Genomic DNA, 20,763 nt, shown 5'->3' on the forward strand with positions numbered 1-20,763 from the left:
AACTGTGCAATATTTCGTACAAGGTCAGCATGCGCAGGATGATGGAATAAAGGTGAGCACGCGAGCTATATTCTCTTCCAACAGGTTTCAACAATTATACCTACGAGGCCAATCGATTTCTGGGATTACATTGGTTTTCAGAGGTGAAAATAAAGGGTATTAGGTCCTACACATAATTAACATCACATCACGTCAACTTCAAGGTTTTAGGAATTGTTTGAACAGGTGTAGCGCTGTTTTTACATTCAGGTATGGAACGCCGAAATAACGCACATGCAAGTTTCAAATAAAATGTGAATGAATTGTGAAATAACGCACATTGCAAGCTCACACACTAAAATGTTAAAGACGCAGTTGCGATCATTTTTGATAGCGAGAGATCCTAAAAAGATGGTTGGAGAAGGTTTAACAACACTGCTTATTAAAATATAACAATGGAGCTATATTAGATTTGAACCGGAGACCGTGAGAACTTATGTCGAGTACTTCAAACTAATACCATTTTAGCACAAGGTGATAAAAACAATTGAACATTACTAGTTCGTCATAATGCATATAACCTAATTAAATTATTGTCTGCGGCTACGACACGCATGGTGCAATACATTCAGAATAGGATCGTAATGATATGAATGAACGATATTACACTGTGTTCTCTCAAGCGTGCAAATCGATTGTTGTATATTGGCCTGGCAACATGACGTCAGAATAGACTCAATATGGTTGGTAGTGGTGGGTAAGTGCGTACTTAAAAAATGGATAGGCCTTGCTACTAGCAATAAATTGATAGATACGACTAGTTTTTAAATATCAAATGTTTTTAAGTTGTTAGAATTTGCTTGATTATTGTAATTGGAGTACATGAATTTAGTCTGGAGGTAGGTGAGATCGTAGGCCTAGCTAAGCTAGCTAGCTAGTTAGTCTAGGAAACTGTATTGAACGACAAGCCGGGATTTCCGCTGAAATGATGATCGTTATGTATGGAACGTCAATGTGTATGGCGCGCCATAAGTACCATAATGTACCATTTCTGCCAGATTTAGTATTTTAGCATTCCAATAAATACAAAACAAATTTTGAATCAAATTTTTGCCTCAATTGAGATTGTAATCGCACAAATTTAATATATTAAAAATGTACACAAAATGTTGTTTTTGTTGAAAACAGAAAACAGTGCAGGAAGCAGTGCCATCAATATGAAATTTTTATGTTTGGATTTTGTTTATTTATCAACACAGTGAGGAGATGCTTGATGAAGGCACTAATGCCGAAATTGGAGTACCGGTTCTGAAACCATCGGGGCAACAAGGGACAGTACAACAACAGACTGAAACAAATTCATCCAAGGTAAGATTTAACAAACAAAAAATTGTATTTATTTGTCTCATCGTTCATAATTGATTTGTAAATAATACATTTCTGTTGATTTAAAGCTGCCCTCCCGACTCTATCGTTATGCAGTTTGGCATGACATGCGAGAAAATGAAATCCAAGGCACGCAGTTGCACAACCCACGTGTACGGAAAGGTCCTGAGCAAAAAGAACAAGAATTCTACAAGACGGAAGATGAGCATGGGAGAAAACTTTATCATGGAATGAAAGGAATGGCACGGAAAAATTATCAATCAAAAACAGAAGACTGGGAAAATGCAGTGGTATGTACAACAGGTTGTTTTTAAAAATCTAAAAAATGGGATAATCCAGGGCAACTGTAGCGTGCATAAAATAATCCAGGGCAGCTGTAGCATTCAAATAGATTCCAGGGTAGCCGTTGCATGCATAAAATAATCCAGGGCAGCTGTAGCATCAATAAAATAATACAGGAAAGCTGTAGCATGCATAAAATAATACAGGGCAGCTGTAGCATGCAAAAAAGAATTCAGGGCAGCTTTAGCATGCAAAAAAGAATCCAGGACACCTGTAGCATGCACAAAATAATAGAGGGCAGACATAGCATGCATAAAATAACCCAGAGCAGACGTAGCATGCATAAAATAATCCAGGGCAGCCTTAGCATGCATAAAATAATACAGGGCAGCTGTAGCATGCATAAAATAATCCAGGGCAGCTGTAGCATGCAAAAAAGAATTCAGGGCAGCTTTAGCATGCCTAAAAGAATCCAGGACACCTGTAGCATGCACAAAAGAATCCAAGGCAACTGTAGCTTGCATAAAATAATACAGGGCAGCTTTAGCATGCAAAAAAGAATTCAGGACACCTGTAGCATGCAAAAAAGAATCCAGGACACCTGTAGCATGCATACAAAAATCTAGGGCAGCTTTAGCATGCAAAGAAGAATGGATTATATATCCATTCTCCAAATTTCCTAATCAATTAAAAAAATATATCTTTTATTTTATAGTAGAAAAATATTGTGATGTGACGAGTAAAAGCTACTGTATCTCATTAATGTCACCATGTTGGTCCAATTGTACATTCTAAATTTAAATTCACTTTATTTCAGAATGTAAACTTGTCCTTTCAAGATCTGGGACATCCATACCAACTGGAAACATTTAACAGGATTATGAAAAGATTGATAAGAGCCGAAAAGATAACGCTGATCCACAATAGTCTGCAAGATATGCACTCAATTAACTTCCCTGTGTATGTATACCTGACCTTTGACATTAGAGCTTAAAATTGCCTTGTGATTTAGCATTGCCCTGTGTTAGTAAGCCTAGAAAATAATCCCTGTCCACACACATTTATATATTTTACTTTAATTTATATTTTGAAGTTTGACAAAAAAAGTGTGATGTACCCAAATATGGTAGTGATATGCTATGGTAGTGATATGCTATGGTAGTGATACGACATCATCATGTCCATATATGGGCACATTACATTTTTTTGTCAAATACCGTTTGATAGTGTAGACAGAGTTTAATGCAGTTACTGCAGTAACCAGATTTGATTTACTGCAGTAATGTATGATTTCAGTTTGTTGCAATAGCGTTTTCTAGTTAGTAACTGCAGTAAATAGTGTGTAAGCTTAGAATACATCTCAATATTAACTCCTATTTTCACAGTTGTCAAGTGTTGAACCTCAGTGAGAATTACTTTCAAAGTTTCTCCAAATTTCCCAAGTGTCACAAAGTGACGACCCTTCTTGTACCAGACAATTCCGTTGTGACCTTGGATGGCATTGGATCTATCGGAGGAAAAGAACTCAAGAGTCTTGACCTTAGAAGGAATCCATGCACATTTATTGACAATTACAGAAAAAGGTATTAACATTTAATAAACATTTATTTAACATTTATTTGATTTAAATTTTCTGGATTATTCCATAAAAAGAATCAATAAAACGAAGATGTGACAAAAAAAATATGCCCATATATGGACATGCTGATGTCATATCACTACCATATGTGGGCATATCACTACCATATTTGGGCACACAAACTTTTTTTGTCAAACTAGTTTGATAGTGTAGACAGAGCTCAAGGGAACACATTGTGTTTACATGCCCTATTCTAACTTAGCATCTTTTTCAATGCTGATTGTGTTTATTTTATTGTTTCAAGGGTTTTTAAGAGCTTACCACACCTTGAAGAATTGGACGGTATACCAAGACTAGCTTCTGACCTGGAAGAGTTTGAAGAACTCGATACGCCCTCTAGAGGATGTATTGTCTCATGATTCAATGGAGAAAACAAATTTGCCATTAGTAATAACTATAAATTATAACTAACTTGGATTTAACACCTTGCTTCTAATGTGTACATTTTTATTGTAGATAACTGACTTATTTATGGTATAAAAACTAAACTGTGCCGCAGAAACATTTGTTGAAAAAATGTCTGTTTATTTTTAAAATGAATGATTGCAATATAGAAAACTTGATTTTGTTAAAATGAATCAAATTACATTTAAGATATTTTTATGTATATATTTTTAAAAAAGGTCAGTGCTAAGGATTCTGGTTTAATTGCAGAATGCACCTCCTGATAAAGCGCTGCGTTGTGGCTGTTGTTTGTTTTGTTTCCGGGTTTAATCCAAATTTCAACTGTTTGCATTTAAACAAAGACCCATGTGATGAATAGTACTGTATATCAGACATGGGTGGATCCACAAGGGTAGCGCTAGGGATACAATGATTTTGGCAGCTAAAATAAGATCACTTTTGAGTTGAACTATTAAATAAAGATATTAGATTAGCTGAATATAAAGTCAATTTTCAAAAAAACAGAAAACAACTTTTTTAATAATGAAAGTTTAATTGGCAATTTAAATATTCTGAAAGAAATGAAAATAAATTAATCTTCAAAACACCACATAGAAAATAAAAAGTGATAAAAGGTTCTCTTATGATACACCCTATAGTTCATACGCTACCGATACAATTAAAATAGTGTTTCAAATTGTCCTTAGAAAAAACATATATGGAATGTTAGAAGTGTTTTTATTAATTTTAAAAATACTCTCAAAATAAATACCATACCATGGTCTAATGGTAGTGCATCTGCATACTAAGCAAAAGGTGTAAGTTTAAGTCTTACTGTTGTGGACAGTTTAACTTGCTTAGAGGATCTTTAAAATCTTTTCTGCATATTCCTTCTCAAAGTTCATAAATTGTTTCCAATATTCATCAAAGTGATGTTTTAACTCATCTGTATTATCTTCTATTTTAAGGAGCAAATTTTCCAAAAAATCTTTTCGTTCTTTATAAACTTGGTAATCTAAAAAAAAGAAAAATAGCAATTTTACATTCAGTATATAGATATAGATATGTACATATGTTTATAGTGGTTGTACAATTTAAAAAAAAAAGTATTTAGGAGGTATAAAGTACTTTAAGCAAGTCCATAATAAGTGTGCCATTATAAATGTTTTTTAGAGGGTGGGGTGGAGGGTGTCATTTAAGAAGTAAACAAACAAACAAATACAGTACATGGTTTTTGCTTTATACATTTTGGTTTGAACCATATTTCCCGAAAAAAATACAATTTTTTCTGAGAAAATAAAATCAAACATCAGTACCTTCATCTTCTCCTAAATCGTCTTCCTCTTCATCACTAGTATATTGTACTATATTGTCAGTCGTTACTCCTCGAAATGAATACTCAGCCAGACGCCAGTCAACCATTCTTTGTTCATCGATATTTGCCAACAAACTGTTTACGTATGATGATTCAAATTCTGGTTTCTAAGCAACAATAATAACTTATTTTAGGAGTATATAAAAAAGATGTTTTTTAGACACTTTTAAGAAATAGATAATATTTCATAAAATAAAGTTAATATAACTTCAGTAGAACCAATCATATTGAGGGGACACTTTCTGGTGAAACAGACAAGGAAAAATATCTGTTGTACCACTGAACTGTTAAAGAGACCGGTATTAGAGGAACACTTTGGTTGTGTGGCAAAGGTATCCCCTCAGTAGTGTAACATATTGGGCAAACGCTCCTGTTTTAGCCAGCGAGTGATCATAGTTGTACGCCATGTGTTCCTTAATGACCATTCAGCTGTATAAATTTATGAATGATTGAAGAAATATAGTTTCTCAAACCTCCTGCCATTTACTTGATTTAGCCCTTTGCCAAGTAATTTGTCTCAATCTGTCATTGTTAATGTGTTATTAGATATAGAAAGTACAGTATATCACACTCTCACATCAGTGTCAGTAGCCTAACTTAGGGGTGAGGCCCTTGGTTTAGCACTCCTAAGTGGGTATCTACCGCCTGGTAGTTGCATTGGACTGAACATGTGATGGTCCTTAAGTTCTGGGGTCCCTGAGTTTACGCCACTGATATTATCTAATAATAATATTATAACTATAATCATGATCTTATCTTACATCATGTTTCTTCAGTATGTTGAGTGCAGCTTGGTGTAACCCTAACTCATGGACTATAGTTTGGGAAAAAATCTTGTTCCTGGCAACGTTTTCATTAACGGACAACTTCACAGCAAATGATAACCTGAAATATAAAAAAGAGTGATATAGCAGGTCAGGGGTCACCAGTTTTTCTTGATGTCTGGTTATTTATTTAATTAAGCATTGACTGTCAACCCTGTAGCCAGGGGGTTTCGAGGATTAGAACGGATCCAGCTTTTTCCTAAAATGCCCTTTCAAATTAGTAAATATGCCTAACTACAGTAGCCTAGCTTATGACGATTATGGCAAAATGACCCCCTCTTCTCCCCCACTCAATCTTAGCCACAAGCTTGATTGTACTGTATGTGTATTTTCAAAGGGTTAAAAATGCCAATTTGGTTCCTCACCTTGCTCCATTAAATGTAGGACTTGGCGGCCTTGCAGAATGCGGTATAATTCCTTCAAATATTACGGCTCGACCATACTTTGGTAGAACAGCTGCATTGTTATGATAAAAAATTACAATAAAGGTCATGCAAAGGTCATGTAATAAAATAATACAGCATATGGTTTTATTTCTTCTATATCATTATCATTACAATAACCTTATGGTTATTAAATATTATATTACCTCAACACTAAAAACATGTTGACTGGTATTTCCACCCACCCCCTTGGGGACACTTATATGAAATGAACTTCAACAGAATGAAATCTTCAAAACTCTCCAAATACCGGACTCTCTGAAAACTGGAAAATCTCCCAAAACTAGACTTTTCTTAAGGTCCAAAATGTCCTAGATTCTGTTTTACCATTATAAACACATTCCAAATACCAGACTTTCTGGAAAACCTGACATATTAGGCCAGAAAGGGTGTTTGGTATTGGGAGAGTTCTGTATAGAAATATACTGTATGTTTTAACATCCCCGTAACACCCCTGTCACATTTGTTAGTTCTTGAAGGTGTAATGTTAGGGTTCTACCTGTAAAGTAATAATTTTATGGAACTTAATTCAATTGAACTTACTGGTGATCAAATCCGAGTCATCATATTTCGTTTCAAAAAATGCAGTTTCACCGTAGTAATCAGGGGACCAATCATGATTCAGATACAAAAGGAAGGTCCACTCTTCTTCGTCATCCTCGCAATCCTCGTGGATGCGGGTACTGTCAGCGTTGCGTATGATGTTGCAAGAAATATCGTACGGAAACCAATCATCCTTGCCTGAAATTTTTATCAAATGAAATAAAAGTCCAATCTTACAGCGAGTTTGTTACCCAGGCGAACATTCTAAACATAGCAGCTCTATCAACCTCAATAGGCCTAGAGTACTTATTTTGACATCACATGGTGCAGTAACATTACCTGATGAAAATGAAGCCACCTGTTTTACGATGGGCCACAAACGGGTGCTCACAAATTCATCCACAGGAAACCCTGCGATCCAAACCACGTTATCACTCTCAAAATCAAAACTATCGTCATAGTAATAACTACCTAAATAAAACAATATGACAGACAGTTAAATAAATATTACTACACAGATTTTACACATAAACTGGATTTGTTTTCATTGTTTTAATATGTATTAAGGCTATTCACTATAACTTGCTGTAACAAAAGAATTTACCATAGTTTAACACATGATGTTTTATCTTTTCAAGATCTCCACTCAAAAAAAGATCATCAAATACCAATATTTGCTTTCCATTGTATGACTGGTGTTTCTGGAAAAAAAAACAAACAAGTGTGAATTAAAAATTATACAGATTAAAGGCATAAATACCTGGTTAAACCAATACAACACAAAACACAACTCAATACTTCCCAACTTATCCTATGAAATAATGGAACAGTCCAAAATCAAACTTTTAAAAACATGCTGCCCATCTTTATTAAAATACACCTTTCAGCATTTTAAACTAAATATAATATTATTAATTCTAAAATAACTTCTGTACCGTAACAAAATGATTTCCAATATCTATTTTTGAATCACTCTTGGGCATATTTTGAAACAGTTCTTTTGTATTAATTTCCTTGGCTTCAGCCTCTGCCTCAAAACGTTCTTGCATTTCTTCTACCCTGGTGTTGTTGGTGCTGAACCTGGCCACTAAGAACACTTGTCCTGCTCTGAAGTTGACACTAGGAGGCCTAGACAGAAAACCTGTGATTAAGAGGGATTGTTCTGTCATTGATATTAAACCGTACTCTCTAAAATAAGTAAATTTCTTTTGCTACAGTAAATCATGAATATTTATTTATTTATTTATTTATGAAGGAGTACCCACCTATAGAGCTGTCAAAAATTAACAAGCGGCCATGTTTAGGCTTGATGCTTGCTAGTGGCATGTCTTCTCCTTTCTCGTAGAATAGTGCATCTCCATAGTCGTTCTTTCTCCATATTTCATTCATGTATAACACAGCAGTGAACTCATTTCCAGCAATTTCACTACCAAAAACAACTTTAATAGGGTCTTGCCTAGAAAAAGACAAATTAGAGAGTATTAGAAATTAAGTTTATTAATTGAAATAAGCAACTATGATGACATTTGGTTGATGCTTGTGAGAACGAAGAAAAGGAGGAGGAGGAAGAAGAGGAGGGAAAGGAAGAAGAGGAAGAAGAGGAGGAAGAGGAAGAAGAGGAGAATGAAATGGGGAGGAGGGAGAAGAGGAGGAAGAAGAAGAGAAAGAAAAGAAGAAGGAAGAGGCAGAAGAGGGGAGGGGGAGAAGAAGGAGGAGGAAGAGGAATAAAGAGGAGGAAGAGGAGGAGGAAGAAGAAGAGAAGGAGGCAGAAGAGGGGAGGGGGAGAAGAATAAAGAGGAGGAAGAGGAGGAGGAAGAAGAAGGGAAGGAGGAAGATGAGGAGGAGAAAGAAGAGGAGGAAGAGGAAGAAGAGGAGGAGAAAGAAGAGGAGGAAGAGGAAGAAGAGGAGGAAGAGGAGGAGGAAGAAGAAGAGAAGGAGGCAGAAGAGGGGAGGGGGAGAAGAATAAAGAGGAGGAAGAGGAGGAGGAAGAAGAAGGGAAGGAGGAAGATGAGGAGGAGAAAGAAGAGGAGGAAGAGGAAGAAGAGGAGGAGAAAGAAGAGGAGGAAGAGGAAGAAGAGGAGGAGGAAGAAGAAGGGAAGGAGGAAGATGAGGAGGAGGAAGAAGAGGAGGAGAAAGAAGAGGAGGAAGAAGAATAAAGAGGAGGAAGAGGAGGAGGAAGAAGAAGAGAAGTAGGCAGAAGAGGGGAGGGGAGAAGAATAAAGAGGAGGAAGAGGAGGAGGAAGAAGAAGGGAAGGAGGAAGATGAGGAGGAGAAAGAAGAGGAGGAAGAGGAAGAAGAGGAGGAGAAAGAAGAGGAGGAAGAGGAAGAAGAGGAGGAAGAGGAGAAGGAAGAAGAAGGGAAGGAGGAAGATGAGGAGGAGGAAGAAGAGGAGGAGAAAGAAGAAGAGGAAGAGGAATAAAGAGGAGGAAGAGAAGGAGGAAGAAGAAGAGAAGGAGGCAGAAGAGGGGAGGGGGAGAAGAATAAAGAGGAGGAAGAGGAGGAGGAGAAAGAAGAGGAGGAGAAAGAAGAGGAGGAAGAGGAATAAAGAGGAGGAAGAGGAGGAGGAAGAAGAAGGGAAGGAGGAAGATGAGGAGGAAGAGGAATAAAGAGGAGGAAGAGGAGGAGGAAGAAGGAGGCAGAAGAGGGGAGGGGGAGAAGAATAAAGAGGAGGAAGAGGAGGAGGAGAAAGAAGAGGAGGAGAAAGAAGAGGAGGAAGAGGAATAAAGAGGAGGAAGAGGAGGAGGAAGAAGAAGGGAAGGAGGAAGATGAGGAGGAGAAAGAAGAGGAGGAAGAGGAAGAAGAGGAGGAGAAAGAAGAGGAGGAAGAGGAAGAAGAGGAGGCGGTAATGATCATAATTAGTGTTTTAAACTCTGCATCTTCTGCAGACTGAATATCAGGACTCCTACCGTCTCACAATGTTGAGTTCAATTTCAGACAATTTGATTGCCGTGTTCTCACTGACTGATGCAGTAACTTGATGCAGTCTTCTTCCAAACTGTGTACTTGACATCATGCTTGGGTTTAATGACGCTGACCATGGTGGAAGACCGTGTTCATTTGAAGTCCTGTATCTGTTTGGATGATAAATAATAATGATCATAATTAGGATTAAAAGAGTTGCGGTTACAAACTTGATAGATTTTGGTTTTACAAGCAGTGAAATTAGATGCACAACCCAGACCTATTTTCTGGGTTGTAGTCTTAGTTCTTATGCTAAAAGACACCATAGCCAAAACTAAGCTGTTTTTTTTTATCAAGAATTAATCTGAAATGATAAAAGCTTTCCTCTGTGATGAGCAATTATTTTATATACCGCCATTTAGCAGCAACTTGATGGTATCCATCCAAGATTAACAAACTTGTTAAATTGAAAACATTATCAAAAACATAAAGTCCAGCTGTACTGGAATTGTTATTCTTTGTTTTATAAACTCTGGATGGTTTGGGAAGAGGAAACTTTTGAAATCCAGGAAGGTATCTGTTCGAGCTTTCGGTGTTCAATTTGGTGCATTCATGATTTTTCGCGTCACAAGCTTCGGATGATTCCTGATGTCCGTCAATGGAAAGTAGGCGACTACTGAAGAAAATAAAGCACCACAGAATGTTTATCATCATTTTGTCACTTTTCACTTCACGTCCTAAAAAAAGAATGAATGACAAACTTATATGTCACTATCTATTATTTATTAATGAAAATCAAAATGTACAGCAACATGCAACAAAAAAGTAACTGCCATGATATATATATAGAATTATTTTGAATTATTAATTATCATTATTAAAGGACAAACACAATCAGTCTTCTCTTTCAGAATATTGAATTGTACTATAAGTTAAAATCATGGTCTGCCGTTGGGGTAGGTGAGAGAAAATCAAAAAATCGGTCTAGGCCTATACGTATAAGTTACCATCATCCTCCTGAACTGGATGAGTGTTTTGTTATACCTACCTTTTCATCTATACTATCACACACAGACAGTCCAACATAGTATTAGTATTAATTAAATAATATCTATTTATGCCTAGAGTAAACAATGAAATAGTAGGCATTATTTTGTGTTATCTTTGGTACAATATGGTTTTATTATTGATAAACATTTTCAGCGATTACTGTAGTTTCCGGGACGATCTCTCTGACACTATCACTTTTTTTTCTGTTTCATGTATTGGCGTTCTGCATGAATGACTTTTTTTAATGTTTTTGCCTTGGTGGTGTTTTTATTTTGTGAACGTTTAGAGGGAGTTTTACCGTTCCGTCGGCGGTAGACCAATGTATTTTAATTAAATTATTGCGCAAACAATATAATATGACACAACTGTACATTATACACGATATTAACAATTTAATGTCTTTTGAATTACAATTATACGTACGTGCAGTACTAGCCTAGACCTATCGTTTTGTTATTAAAATACATGCAAATGAGCATGACATGCGGAAGTAAATGGTGACCTTTAACTTTTTCAGGTACGCCTTTTAAACACCGTGTACTTTTTGTGCTGTATCATTTGGGTTGCTGCTGCATGAGGAAACTGTTTGAAAGGGTTTTCTGCACCATTACCACAAATACCAATTTTGTATTATCTTAGAATTCCAACGAAACTCTACTACCATAATGGCAGAGTAAGTTTCTAGCTTTTTATATCATTTAGTTTGTGTAAGAAATAGTAGCCGGTGTTCCATTTGTTAGCAGCCAGGCAGGCAGGGAATTTTCAGGGCCGGCGGGAGGAGAGGGAACAGGTTTATGAGAGTAGGCTGGAACTAAGGATAGGCTAGGCCTACTGAATGCCAGCCTACACTTTAGTTAAGAAGCCGCGTATTCATGTCACACAAGGAGAGGAAGGAGCTGACTGAATTAAATTTGACCTACTGAAGTATTCATAAGAATATTAATATTGAATATGTTAATTGTTATTGTTTAACATCAATCAAGTACAAAATAGTGTGTAATTATTTAATGTGAATTTCAATTTTTGTGGTAGCCAAATATCTTTCAAGTTTCTCTATGTCTATCACACTCCCCATCTTAAATCTTTCAGAAAAACAGTTGTAACGTACCTCAGAATGACAAAACTAATTTTCCATTTTAGAAGTCCTTTTTTATAAGAAACAAAGAAACAGCGAGCTAGGCCTATTCTGTTTGCGTCTTTCCCGTTACCTTTTATATTCAAAAAGCTTTTCAGCCAGGAAGCAATTGTAGTGCAACAATGCAGTTACAATACAATGATATAAGAATCGGCCATTGTATCCATAATCTGGCATCAGATTTGTTGTGAATGACTCTGCACTTGTATGTACACCAGGATATTATTGAGTTGGTTACAGTTATATTGATAACACTTAGCAGATTTAAAATGTTTTTTTATTGAATAAATTCTGTATAGTCAATAGCCTGGGAGAGGGGAGGGGGGATGGTTGGTTGTTAGCCTGGGTACAAAACTTTGCAAAAAATGAGTGGGTGGGGTATACTGTACAGGTATACTCGGTCATACAGTATGGTGGGTATGGAAAGTTTGTAATAATTCTGTTTCAGTTTCAATGTCTAGAATCCCTATAAATTATTCCAAACATAAATATAGGCAACTTCTGTGAAGAAATTTATAACTAAAACTTTTTATTCAACAATATAGTAAAGTAAAGGCCTCGCAACACTTTCACCCATTCATTTCTGCTAGTCATACCACTACAAGGAAATGGTTTTTATTTTAATTCACTTCCTTCTACAAGTGGTAGCACAAACCTATATTTTATTTACTTTTAATAATATTGTCTATATAATTTTGTTTGTTGAAAGAAAAATTGAAAAAGTCCTTGCACATTTATTATTAAACATAAGAACGATATTGAATACACAAACGCTTGCATACACTGAACCAAATTCATTGTTTTAATCCGTCATATACTGTACATAATAAAACTTGTGCGGCTATTGCCAAAATAAGGTATTAACTATTAATAGTAGGCCTACAGTACACACACCCTCATTTGATTTTGTAAAATAAACTCTGTCTGGAGAAAAACAGTTGTTTTTCCAAACCACTGTCTAATAAAATAGCATACCATATTTAATTGAGTCGGAATATCCTATACGCACCAATGCTTAACATAATTATTATCTACAGTATACATTGTAGTACTGTATGCTACTATTATTATTGCTAAATGTCATGAATCCAGCATAGATTTTTAAATGGCTTTTGAAGTGGCAATTGAGAATTGATTAACAACGTTAATTCATTCAGCTGTATGGTGTTGCACTCAGTGAATTAGTTTAACTGTAGAGAAAAAGAAAATGAGAAAATCTTGTTTCAGCCACTCTACACTATTAAACTAGTTAGACAAAAAAAATGTGATGTGCCCAAATATGGTAGTGATCTGCTTAAATATGGTAGTGATCTGCTTAAATATGGTAGTGATTGATATGCTTAAATATGGTAGTGATATGACATCATCATGTCCATATAATAGGCACATCACATTTTGTTGTCACATAAAGTTTGATAGTGTAGACAAGAGCTATCCCTGTACTAATATAAATTGTGATGATGTGTGATTGAACTTTTTACCTAATCACAATTGGCTAAAAAAAACCTATTTATACAGTTACCAAAAAATAAACTTTTTATTATTAATATAAATTACTGTAGAAAGTCTATTGATTGCATATTGTGTCTTTTTGTGGTTTTTGCCTACAGTAAGACACATTGTAATAGTAATAACCTAATATTACTGCAAACTTTTATCTCATAAATAATCAATTTATTGTGAATTTAAATTACAAATTCTTCTGGAATGTTGATCAAATATTTGATAAAAAGAATTTTTTGCTTACTTTTTCTAACCTACCTATATGACCTAACTTTTTAATTTTTTTTTTTACATTTAAAAAATATTTATTTTAAAACCATTCATTTTATACTCTCTACAGTGTTAATCATATCATTTATATTTCTTTCAGAGCTGATATTGCTCTAATTGGTTTGGCCGTCATGGTAAGAATGTTGTTATTATATTATTTTCATATTTCTTAATATTTACTAACTTCAGTAATGGAAAAATTAAATACAAAATCAAAGGTTGTTCCTGTCTGAAATCTTGCATTCTATACATAATTAATGTTACATTCATCTATTGTAATATTCTTGGGTATTTCCCCTAAAACTTTTTCTTAAAGTGTTAAGCTCTGTCTACACTACCAAACTTTATGTGACAAAGAAATTTGATGTGCCCATATATGGACATGATGATGTCATATCACTTCCATATTTGGGCACATCACTGCCATATTTGGGCACTTTATTACTGTAGTTTTCTTTTGTATTTGCAGGGTCAGAATCTTATTCTGAACATGAATGACCATGGCTTTGTGGTAAGAATCAGTCTCATTTGCCTTTTATACCCCTTTCACACCAAACTCCGGAGTGTCTCCGGAGACACCCCGGCGTTTATGACCATTCAAAACGTCGAAACTCCGGAGATACCCCTTTCACACCAACCTAGCAACACCGGGGTTTATCGATCATTAGAATAATTTTAATTAACAATATTTTTAATTTAATAATTACTTTCAAAAGCCTCAGAAGTAATATAATATTTTATTGATACTACTTATTATTTTTTAAACCCGCTATATATTTTGTACAAATATTTAAAGTATTTAAATAAAACTAAAGCAATGAGTGATCGTGTGAGGATGACCTTTTGACCCGAAACACTCCGGAGTTTGATGTTGGTACCTTTCACACCAAAACACCGGGGTGTCCCCGCAGTTCGCTCTCCGGAGAATGTTCAGCTGTTCAACCCCGCAGTTTTAAACTCCGGAGTTGCTTATTTTACCTTTCACACCAAACAGCGGGGCGTCAACTCCGGGGTGTCTCCGGAGTTTTGCTTTTGGTGTGAAAGGGGTATTACAGTAGTGCAAGAAAGCAAAGGAGTGTTGTAATGTATTTATAACATCTTTTCTGTCCTCATTTTCTTGCAATTTTCTGGACGTAATTTTCTACAGAATTTTGCTTTTGAATTTGCAGTAGAACCTCTATTAAAGGGACACATATAGGACATAATAAACTGTCCCCTTAATAGAGGTGTCCCCTGAATAGAGGGGTCCCCTGAATAGAGGGGTCCCCTGAATAGAGGTGTCCCGAAGGAATAGTTCTACCGTATTTATAAAAATCTTTTCTGCCCTAATAATTTCAAATGTATAGAAAAGAAAAAGACTAATATCATGTATTGATTTGTAGGTATGTGCATACAACCGTACGGTTGAGAAGGTTGATAAGTTCCTTGCAAACGAAGCAAAAGGAACTAAAATCATTGGTGCTCGCTCACTGGACGAGATGGTGAAGAAATTGAAGAAGCCACGACGCGTGATGATGCTGGTCAAGGCCGGGTCAGCAGTAGATGCCTTTATTGACCAACTGGTGAGCTGCTTCAATTTTCTTGACTTACAGCCTTACAAGTGAATCAAGTTAGGAACTAACATACGTTGATAAAATATAGATTTGTTAACAGTAATATACACCAAATATGATCTTATTTTCTAGGTACCATTACTTGAGAAGGGTGACATCATCATTGATGGTGGTAATTCAGAATACACAGACTCAAGGGTGAGTAGAAATGTTTAGCATGAAAAATCTAGGGCCCTTCCTTAAGGACTACAGGGTCTATCTACCAAGTAACCAAGTAGGCCTCTCCTACAGTTTATAATGTAATAGTACTTTACTATTTATAAACTATTAGTATATCCTGTAGTACAAGATACTTGTTTTCTCCTTTAAAGCGACGTCATAAAAGCCTAAAAGAAAAAGGCCTGTTGTTTGTTGGTAGCGGAGTGAGTGGCGGTGAGGACGGTGCCCGCTACGGACCCTCCCTGATGCCTGGTGGAGAGCCAGAAGCTTGGTAAACTTATTATTATTTTTATTAGAATTAAGTGGTTATGTAGGGCAAGTAATATTGGTTGTGTAGGGCAAGGAGTGTTGGTTGTGTAGGGCGAATAGTGTTTGTTGTGTAGGGCGAGTAATATTGGTTGTGTAGGGCAAGTAGTGTTGGTTGTGTAGGGCGAATAGTGTTTGTTGTGTAGGGCGAGTAATGTTGGTTGTGTAGGGCGAGTAGTGTTGGTTGTGTAGGGCGAGTTGTGTAGGGCGAGTAGTGTTTGTTGTGTAGGGCGAGTAGTGTTTGTTGTGTAGGGCGAGTAATGTTTGTTGTGTAGGGCGAGTAATGTTGGTTGTGTAGGGTGAGTAGTGTTGGTTGTGTAGGGCGAGTAGTGTTTGTTGTGTAGGGCGAGTAGTGTTTGTTGTGTAGGGCGAGTAGTGTTTGTTGTGTAGGGCGAGTAGTGTTGGTTGTGTAGGGCGAGTAGTGTTGGTTGTGTAGGGCGAGTAGTGTTGGTTGTGTAGGGCGAGTAGTGTTGGTTGTGTAGGGCGAGTAGTGTTTGTTGTGTAGGGCGAGTAGTGTTTGTTGTGTAGGGCGAGTAGTGTTTGTTGTGTAGGGCGAGTAGTGTTTGTTGTGTAGGGCGAGTAGTGTTGGTTGTGTAGGGCGAGTAGTGTTTGTTGTGTAGGGCGAGTAGTGTTTGTTGTGTAGGGCGAGTAGTGTTTGTTGTGTAGGGCGAGTAGTGTTTGTTGTGTAGGGCGAGTAGTGTTGGTTGTGTAGGGCGAGTAGTGTTGGTTGTGTAGGGCGAGTAGTGTTGGTTGTGTAGGGCGAGTAGTGTTGGTTGTGTAGGGCGAGTAGTGTTTGTTGTGTAGGGCGAGTAGTGTTTGTTGTGTAGGGCGAGTAGTGTTTGTTGTGTAGGGCGAGTAGTGTTTGTTGTGTAGGGCGAGTAGTGTTTGTTGTGTAGGGCGAGTAGTGTTTGTTGTGTAGGGCGAGTAGTGTTTGTTGTGTAGGGCGAGTAATGATAATGGAATACTGTACTAATGTTTTTGTATATTCCACAGGCCTCACATCAAAGACATCTTTCAAGGTATTGCAGCAAAGGTTGGCAGTGAACCTTGCTGTGACTGGGTAAGCAAGACTATGGGTCGGGTCAAATAAACAACCATAACATACACTCACTTTGTATTGTTGATCTTTTATACAATCCAGGAATGAGATAATTTACATAAATGTATTATTTTAGAATTTACTAATTTTGTCTATTTTTAAGTCTAAATACAATTACTGCAATGACAATTTTCAAATTGCATTTGTGTAGGTTGGGGAAGATGGCGCAGGACATTTCGTAAAGATGGTCCATAACGGAATTGAGTATGGAGACATGCAGTTGATTTGCGAAGCTTACAGTTTGATGAAGGACGCCCTCGGAATGAGTCCTGGAGAAATGAGTGAGGTGAGATACACATGTCAAATAGACATTTTTTTCACTCTTTTTTTGGCAATAGCCCCTTCAACAATTTCCCATAATGCATACAAATTAACACTTGCATTTTTGAATATCATCTACTTACAGGTGTTCACAGAATGGAACAAAGGAGAATTGGATTCATTCCTTATTGAAATAACAAAAGACATTCTGGCCTACAAAGATGTAGATGGTGAATATTTGGTGGAAAAAATCAAAGACGCAGCTGGACAGGTAAATCATTTACCGAGCCCCTCTACGCTTAATAATTAACTCAAACAAGAGAACCGATTGTTTTACCATGTTACATATTATATTTAATATCATAGCAAACATGATTTGATATATTTTTATCAGTCTTTTATTTGTCTAAAGCTCTGTTTACACTATTAAACTTTACGTGACAACAAAATGTGATGTGCCCATATATGGACATGATGATGTCATATCACTACCATATTTGGGCACATCACACTAGTTTGACAGTGTAGACAGAGCTTTACAAATCCACCTCCTCCTTCTCCTTCTTTCCATCTGTACTTTATAATGTATTTGATTTTTTAAAATAATGTTATACAGAAAGGAACTGGTAAATGGACTGCAATTTCTGCATTGGAGTATGGTATGCCTGTAACGCTTATTGGTATGTATCAAAGTACAGTGTTGTGATATATTTACAGTATATTAAATGTGTATACTGTATATCTGTTTTACTGTTCTTCAGAAAGGACTGTTCTGCAGAATATAGCACCAAAAATAGAAATCAATCAAGCATAACAAACACCTGTGTAACACCTGCATTTTTCTTTGTTATTGCTTTGCAGGTGAAGCTGTATTTGCTCGTTGTTTGTCTTCTCTCAAGGATGAAAGAGTGACGGCAAGCTCGCAACTGTCTGGCCCAGAAGTTACTAAATATGATGGCGACAAAAAGGCGTTTATTGAGGACATCAGACAGGTACTTTTTCTTTTCTAGAAATTCTGAAAAAAAACCTCACCCAAACCACCCAGAAACTTGTTACTACTTTTTTTTTATTTCTAGGCTTTGTATGCCTCAAAGATTGTATCATATGCCCAAGGCTTCATGCTGATGCGAGAGGCTGCAAAAGAGTTCAACTGGACTCTTAACTATGGTGGCATTGCCCTCATGTGGCGTGGAGGCTGCATCATCAGAAGGTATGTTGCTTAAATTGTTATTTTTAGCACCTTTTGATTATTTTATTTTTTTGGCTCAATATACATGTTTGATTCTGATTTTTTTCTTCTATTAAGTTTCCGCCTTCAGTAAGTTGAAGATTTGTTTGTAGTGTTTTCGGTGTTATAAATATTTTTGTTTTTTTAAAGTCGTTTTCTAGGAAACATCAAAGAAGCATTTGAGAAGAATGCCTCTTTGCGAAACCTTCTGCTTGACGACTTCTTCAAGACAGAGATTCTAAAATGCCAGAAGGCTTGGCGTAAAGTAGTGTCTCAAGCCGTACTCCTTGGCATCCCCACACCAGCATTCAGCACTGCTCTGGCATTCTTTGATGGCTACAGGTCGGCTAGGCTTCCTGCCAATCTTATACAGGTAAGCTCTTCCTCAATCTACCTCTGGTCTTTGATTGTAAGATCTTTTCTCTTTAGAACCCCAACACCAGTAGAAATATTTTATCAGTTGCAAATTTAACCTAATAGCATCTTAGCATAAACTTAACCAAGGCAATCTAACAGGATGCTGAGCTCTAGTGATCAAAGGGTTTATCTGTGGCTGTGACATGATCAGTTCCACGCCCCTTAACAGACACCACGCGCCGCAGAGAATATATAAATACTACAGTACTGTTGGTATTTGTCGCAGCCAGATATAATAGCAAAGGACTGCTACGAGTTCGTATCTTGGCAAGGCGAGCTCAGTGTCCTGTTGTTAGATTGCCTCGACTTAACCAATTTTTTTAATATTCCAAAATACTTTATACACCTTGATTACCTATACAACCAATTACTTTAACCTCTTTTTTTTTTTGCAGGCTCAGCGAGATTATTTTGGTGCACACACCTATGAACTGTTAGCCAGCCCTGGCAAGTTTGTACACACCAACTGGACAGGTCATGGTGGAAATGTCTCCTCAAGCACCTACAATGCATAAATGGTCAAAGGTCATTATTACCAAGTGACCTAAAGCGGTTAAAGTTCACCACCAATGTCTATGAAGTTGTAAACCCACCATTTTCACATAAAAAAAAACGTAAAGTGAGGTGAAAGTTGAACATGCTATTGGTCTTTCTATACTGGTAATAACGAAATAAAATGAAGAATTAATTAAATAGGGATTTTTTTGTAATTAGAACTTATATATATATATATACAGCATCTGTACTAGTAATAATAGAAATTGTAATTTAGCTAATGAATAATTTGTTGTTACTGTAGAAAGAAATGGTGTAATGTTGGGGTGTTTTTTTATAGGTAAATGAAATAGAAATATTTAATTTAAAAAGACCATGTGACTTAATGTATTCCAAAACCTTTATCCATCTTTAATAATTCCATAAATTACAAATAAATATTGAACACATAGGCTATGTGTATCATAGTGTCTTCCTGTCCCAAGACCCGCACTGATGAGGGACTGGCTAACAACAGATAAAATCGTGTATTGCTTTTTATGTTTTTGGTACAATACCAGTCAAACATTGTTTACCATTCCATTAATTTTTTTGAAAGTTTGAAATATTATAACTAGATATTATATATCAAAGAATATATTTAGTAATAGTAAATAAGTTTATATCGCATTTTTTAAAGAATGAAATAGCAGCATTATATGTTGGTTAAACGTTTGTAGGGTATTCTCTGTTTTGGGTAAATGATATCAAAGAATTAACAACTCTTGAAATAAAAAAAAATTAAAAAAAAAAGTTTTGAGTCCGCAATGCGAGTTTGTTTCGAGTATCATCAAGGCGATGGCACTGAGCTCGTCTTGCCAAGATAGGAACTCGTAACAGTCCTCTGATCTTATGTCTGGTTGCGACAGCTACCAACAGTAATGTATAAGGCTTGTGTATGTATTCTCCGCGACGCGCGGTGCATGCCTGTTAAAGTGGCGCGGAACTGATCTTGTCGCAGACTACTGTACTATGTATGTTTTCACCACAGCGCACGGTGTCTGTTTAAGCGTCGTCGTTGAACTGATCGTGTCACAGCCACAGGTAAACCCTTTGATCTTCAGAGCTCAGCATCCTGTAGATTGCCTTTGTATCATTCAGCAAGTAATACACACATTGTGAACAAATATGAGCGGACAGATTTTTCTTACTTTATTTTTTTCATACACTGTGATTCCTTTCTGTGTTTTTCGTTTTCAAATATATGACGTAATGGCATCATGTAACGTTTCAAAAATGGAAATGATGCAAAAATACTAATACAATACACACAAGATAAAGTTTCCGGTCACATGATGAGAAATTAATATTTGTTGTTGGAATAAAAATTACATATTTACATACATAACAATGTCAATCAATATACTTGTTTACTATTCCTCAATTGTAAACAAAACAAAACAATTTGTAAATCGACGAAAAACAAGTTATT

At 36.2% G+C, this 20,763-nt stretch overlaps 4 protein-coding genes across 4 annotated transcripts; 3 read left to right on the forward strand and 1 right to left on the reverse strand.

Annotated features, from left to right (window-relative positions):
- The first annotated feature begins 717 nt into the window (after positions 1-717).
- LOC140044507 (uncharacterized) lies at positions 718-4,896 on the forward strand. The gene is made up of 6 exons (XM_072089036.1): positions 718-736; positions 1,239-1,347; positions 1,434-1,655; positions 2,465-2,607; positions 3,033-3,230; positions 3,531-4,896. The coding sequence occupies exons 1-6, from the start codon at positions 720-722 to the stop codon at positions 3,643-3,645; spliced, it is 804 nt and encodes a 267-aa protein (XP_071945137.1). The 5' UTR covers positions 718-719; the 3' UTR covers positions 3,646-4,896.
- Positions 4,528-11,242, reverse strand: LOC140044505 (uncharacterized). Its single transcript, XM_072089034.1, has 12 exons — positions 11,230-11,242; positions 10,169-10,493; positions 9,762-9,926; positions 8,121-8,311; positions 7,791-7,996; positions 7,460-7,556; positions 7,195-7,326; positions 6,856-7,053; positions 6,235-6,325; positions 5,807-5,930; positions 4,987-5,152; positions 4,528-4,685 (listed from the first exon to the last, which is right to left on the reverse strand). Exons 2-12 carry the CDS (start codon positions 10,468-10,470, stop codon positions 4,528-4,530), a joined length of 1,830 nt encoding a protein of 609 aa, XP_071945135.1. The 5' UTR covers positions 10,471-10,493; positions 11,230-11,242.
- On the forward strand, positions 8,484-9,745 carry LOC140043249 (uncharacterized). Its single transcript, XM_072087752.1, has 4 exons — positions 8,484-8,535; positions 8,693-9,044; positions 9,194-9,381; positions 9,568-9,745. The coding sequence occupies exons 1-4, from the start codon at positions 8,484-8,486 to the stop codon at positions 9,699-9,701; spliced, it is 726 nt and encodes a 241-aa protein (XP_071943853.1). The 3' UTR covers positions 9,702-9,745.
- A 96-nt stretch (positions 11,243-11,338) lies between the features above and the next one.
- On the forward strand, positions 11,339-20,491 carry LOC140044506 (6-phosphogluconate dehydrogenase, decarboxylating-like). Its single transcript, XM_072089035.1, has 14 exons — positions 11,339-11,479; positions 13,815-13,848; positions 14,184-14,225; positions 15,097-15,276; positions 15,400-15,465; positions 15,639-15,757; positions 16,786-16,852; positions 17,043-17,177; positions 17,298-17,423; positions 17,769-17,832; positions 18,014-18,144; positions 18,229-18,362; positions 18,531-18,753; positions 19,193-20,491. Exons 1-14 carry the CDS (start codon positions 11,472-11,474, stop codon positions 19,310-19,312), a joined length of 1,449 nt encoding a protein of 482 aa, XP_071945136.1. The 5' UTR covers positions 11,339-11,471; the 3' UTR covers positions 19,313-20,491.
- The last annotated feature ends 272 nt before the right edge of the window (positions 20,492-20,763 follow it).

This window comes from Antedon mediterranea, chromosome 3 (assembly GCF_964355755.1).
Source record: "Antedon mediterranea chromosome 3, ecAntMedi1.1, whole genome shotgun sequence".
Lineage (NCBI taxonomy): Eukaryota > Metazoa > Echinodermata > Crinoidea > Comatulida > Antedonidae > Antedon > Antedon mediterranea.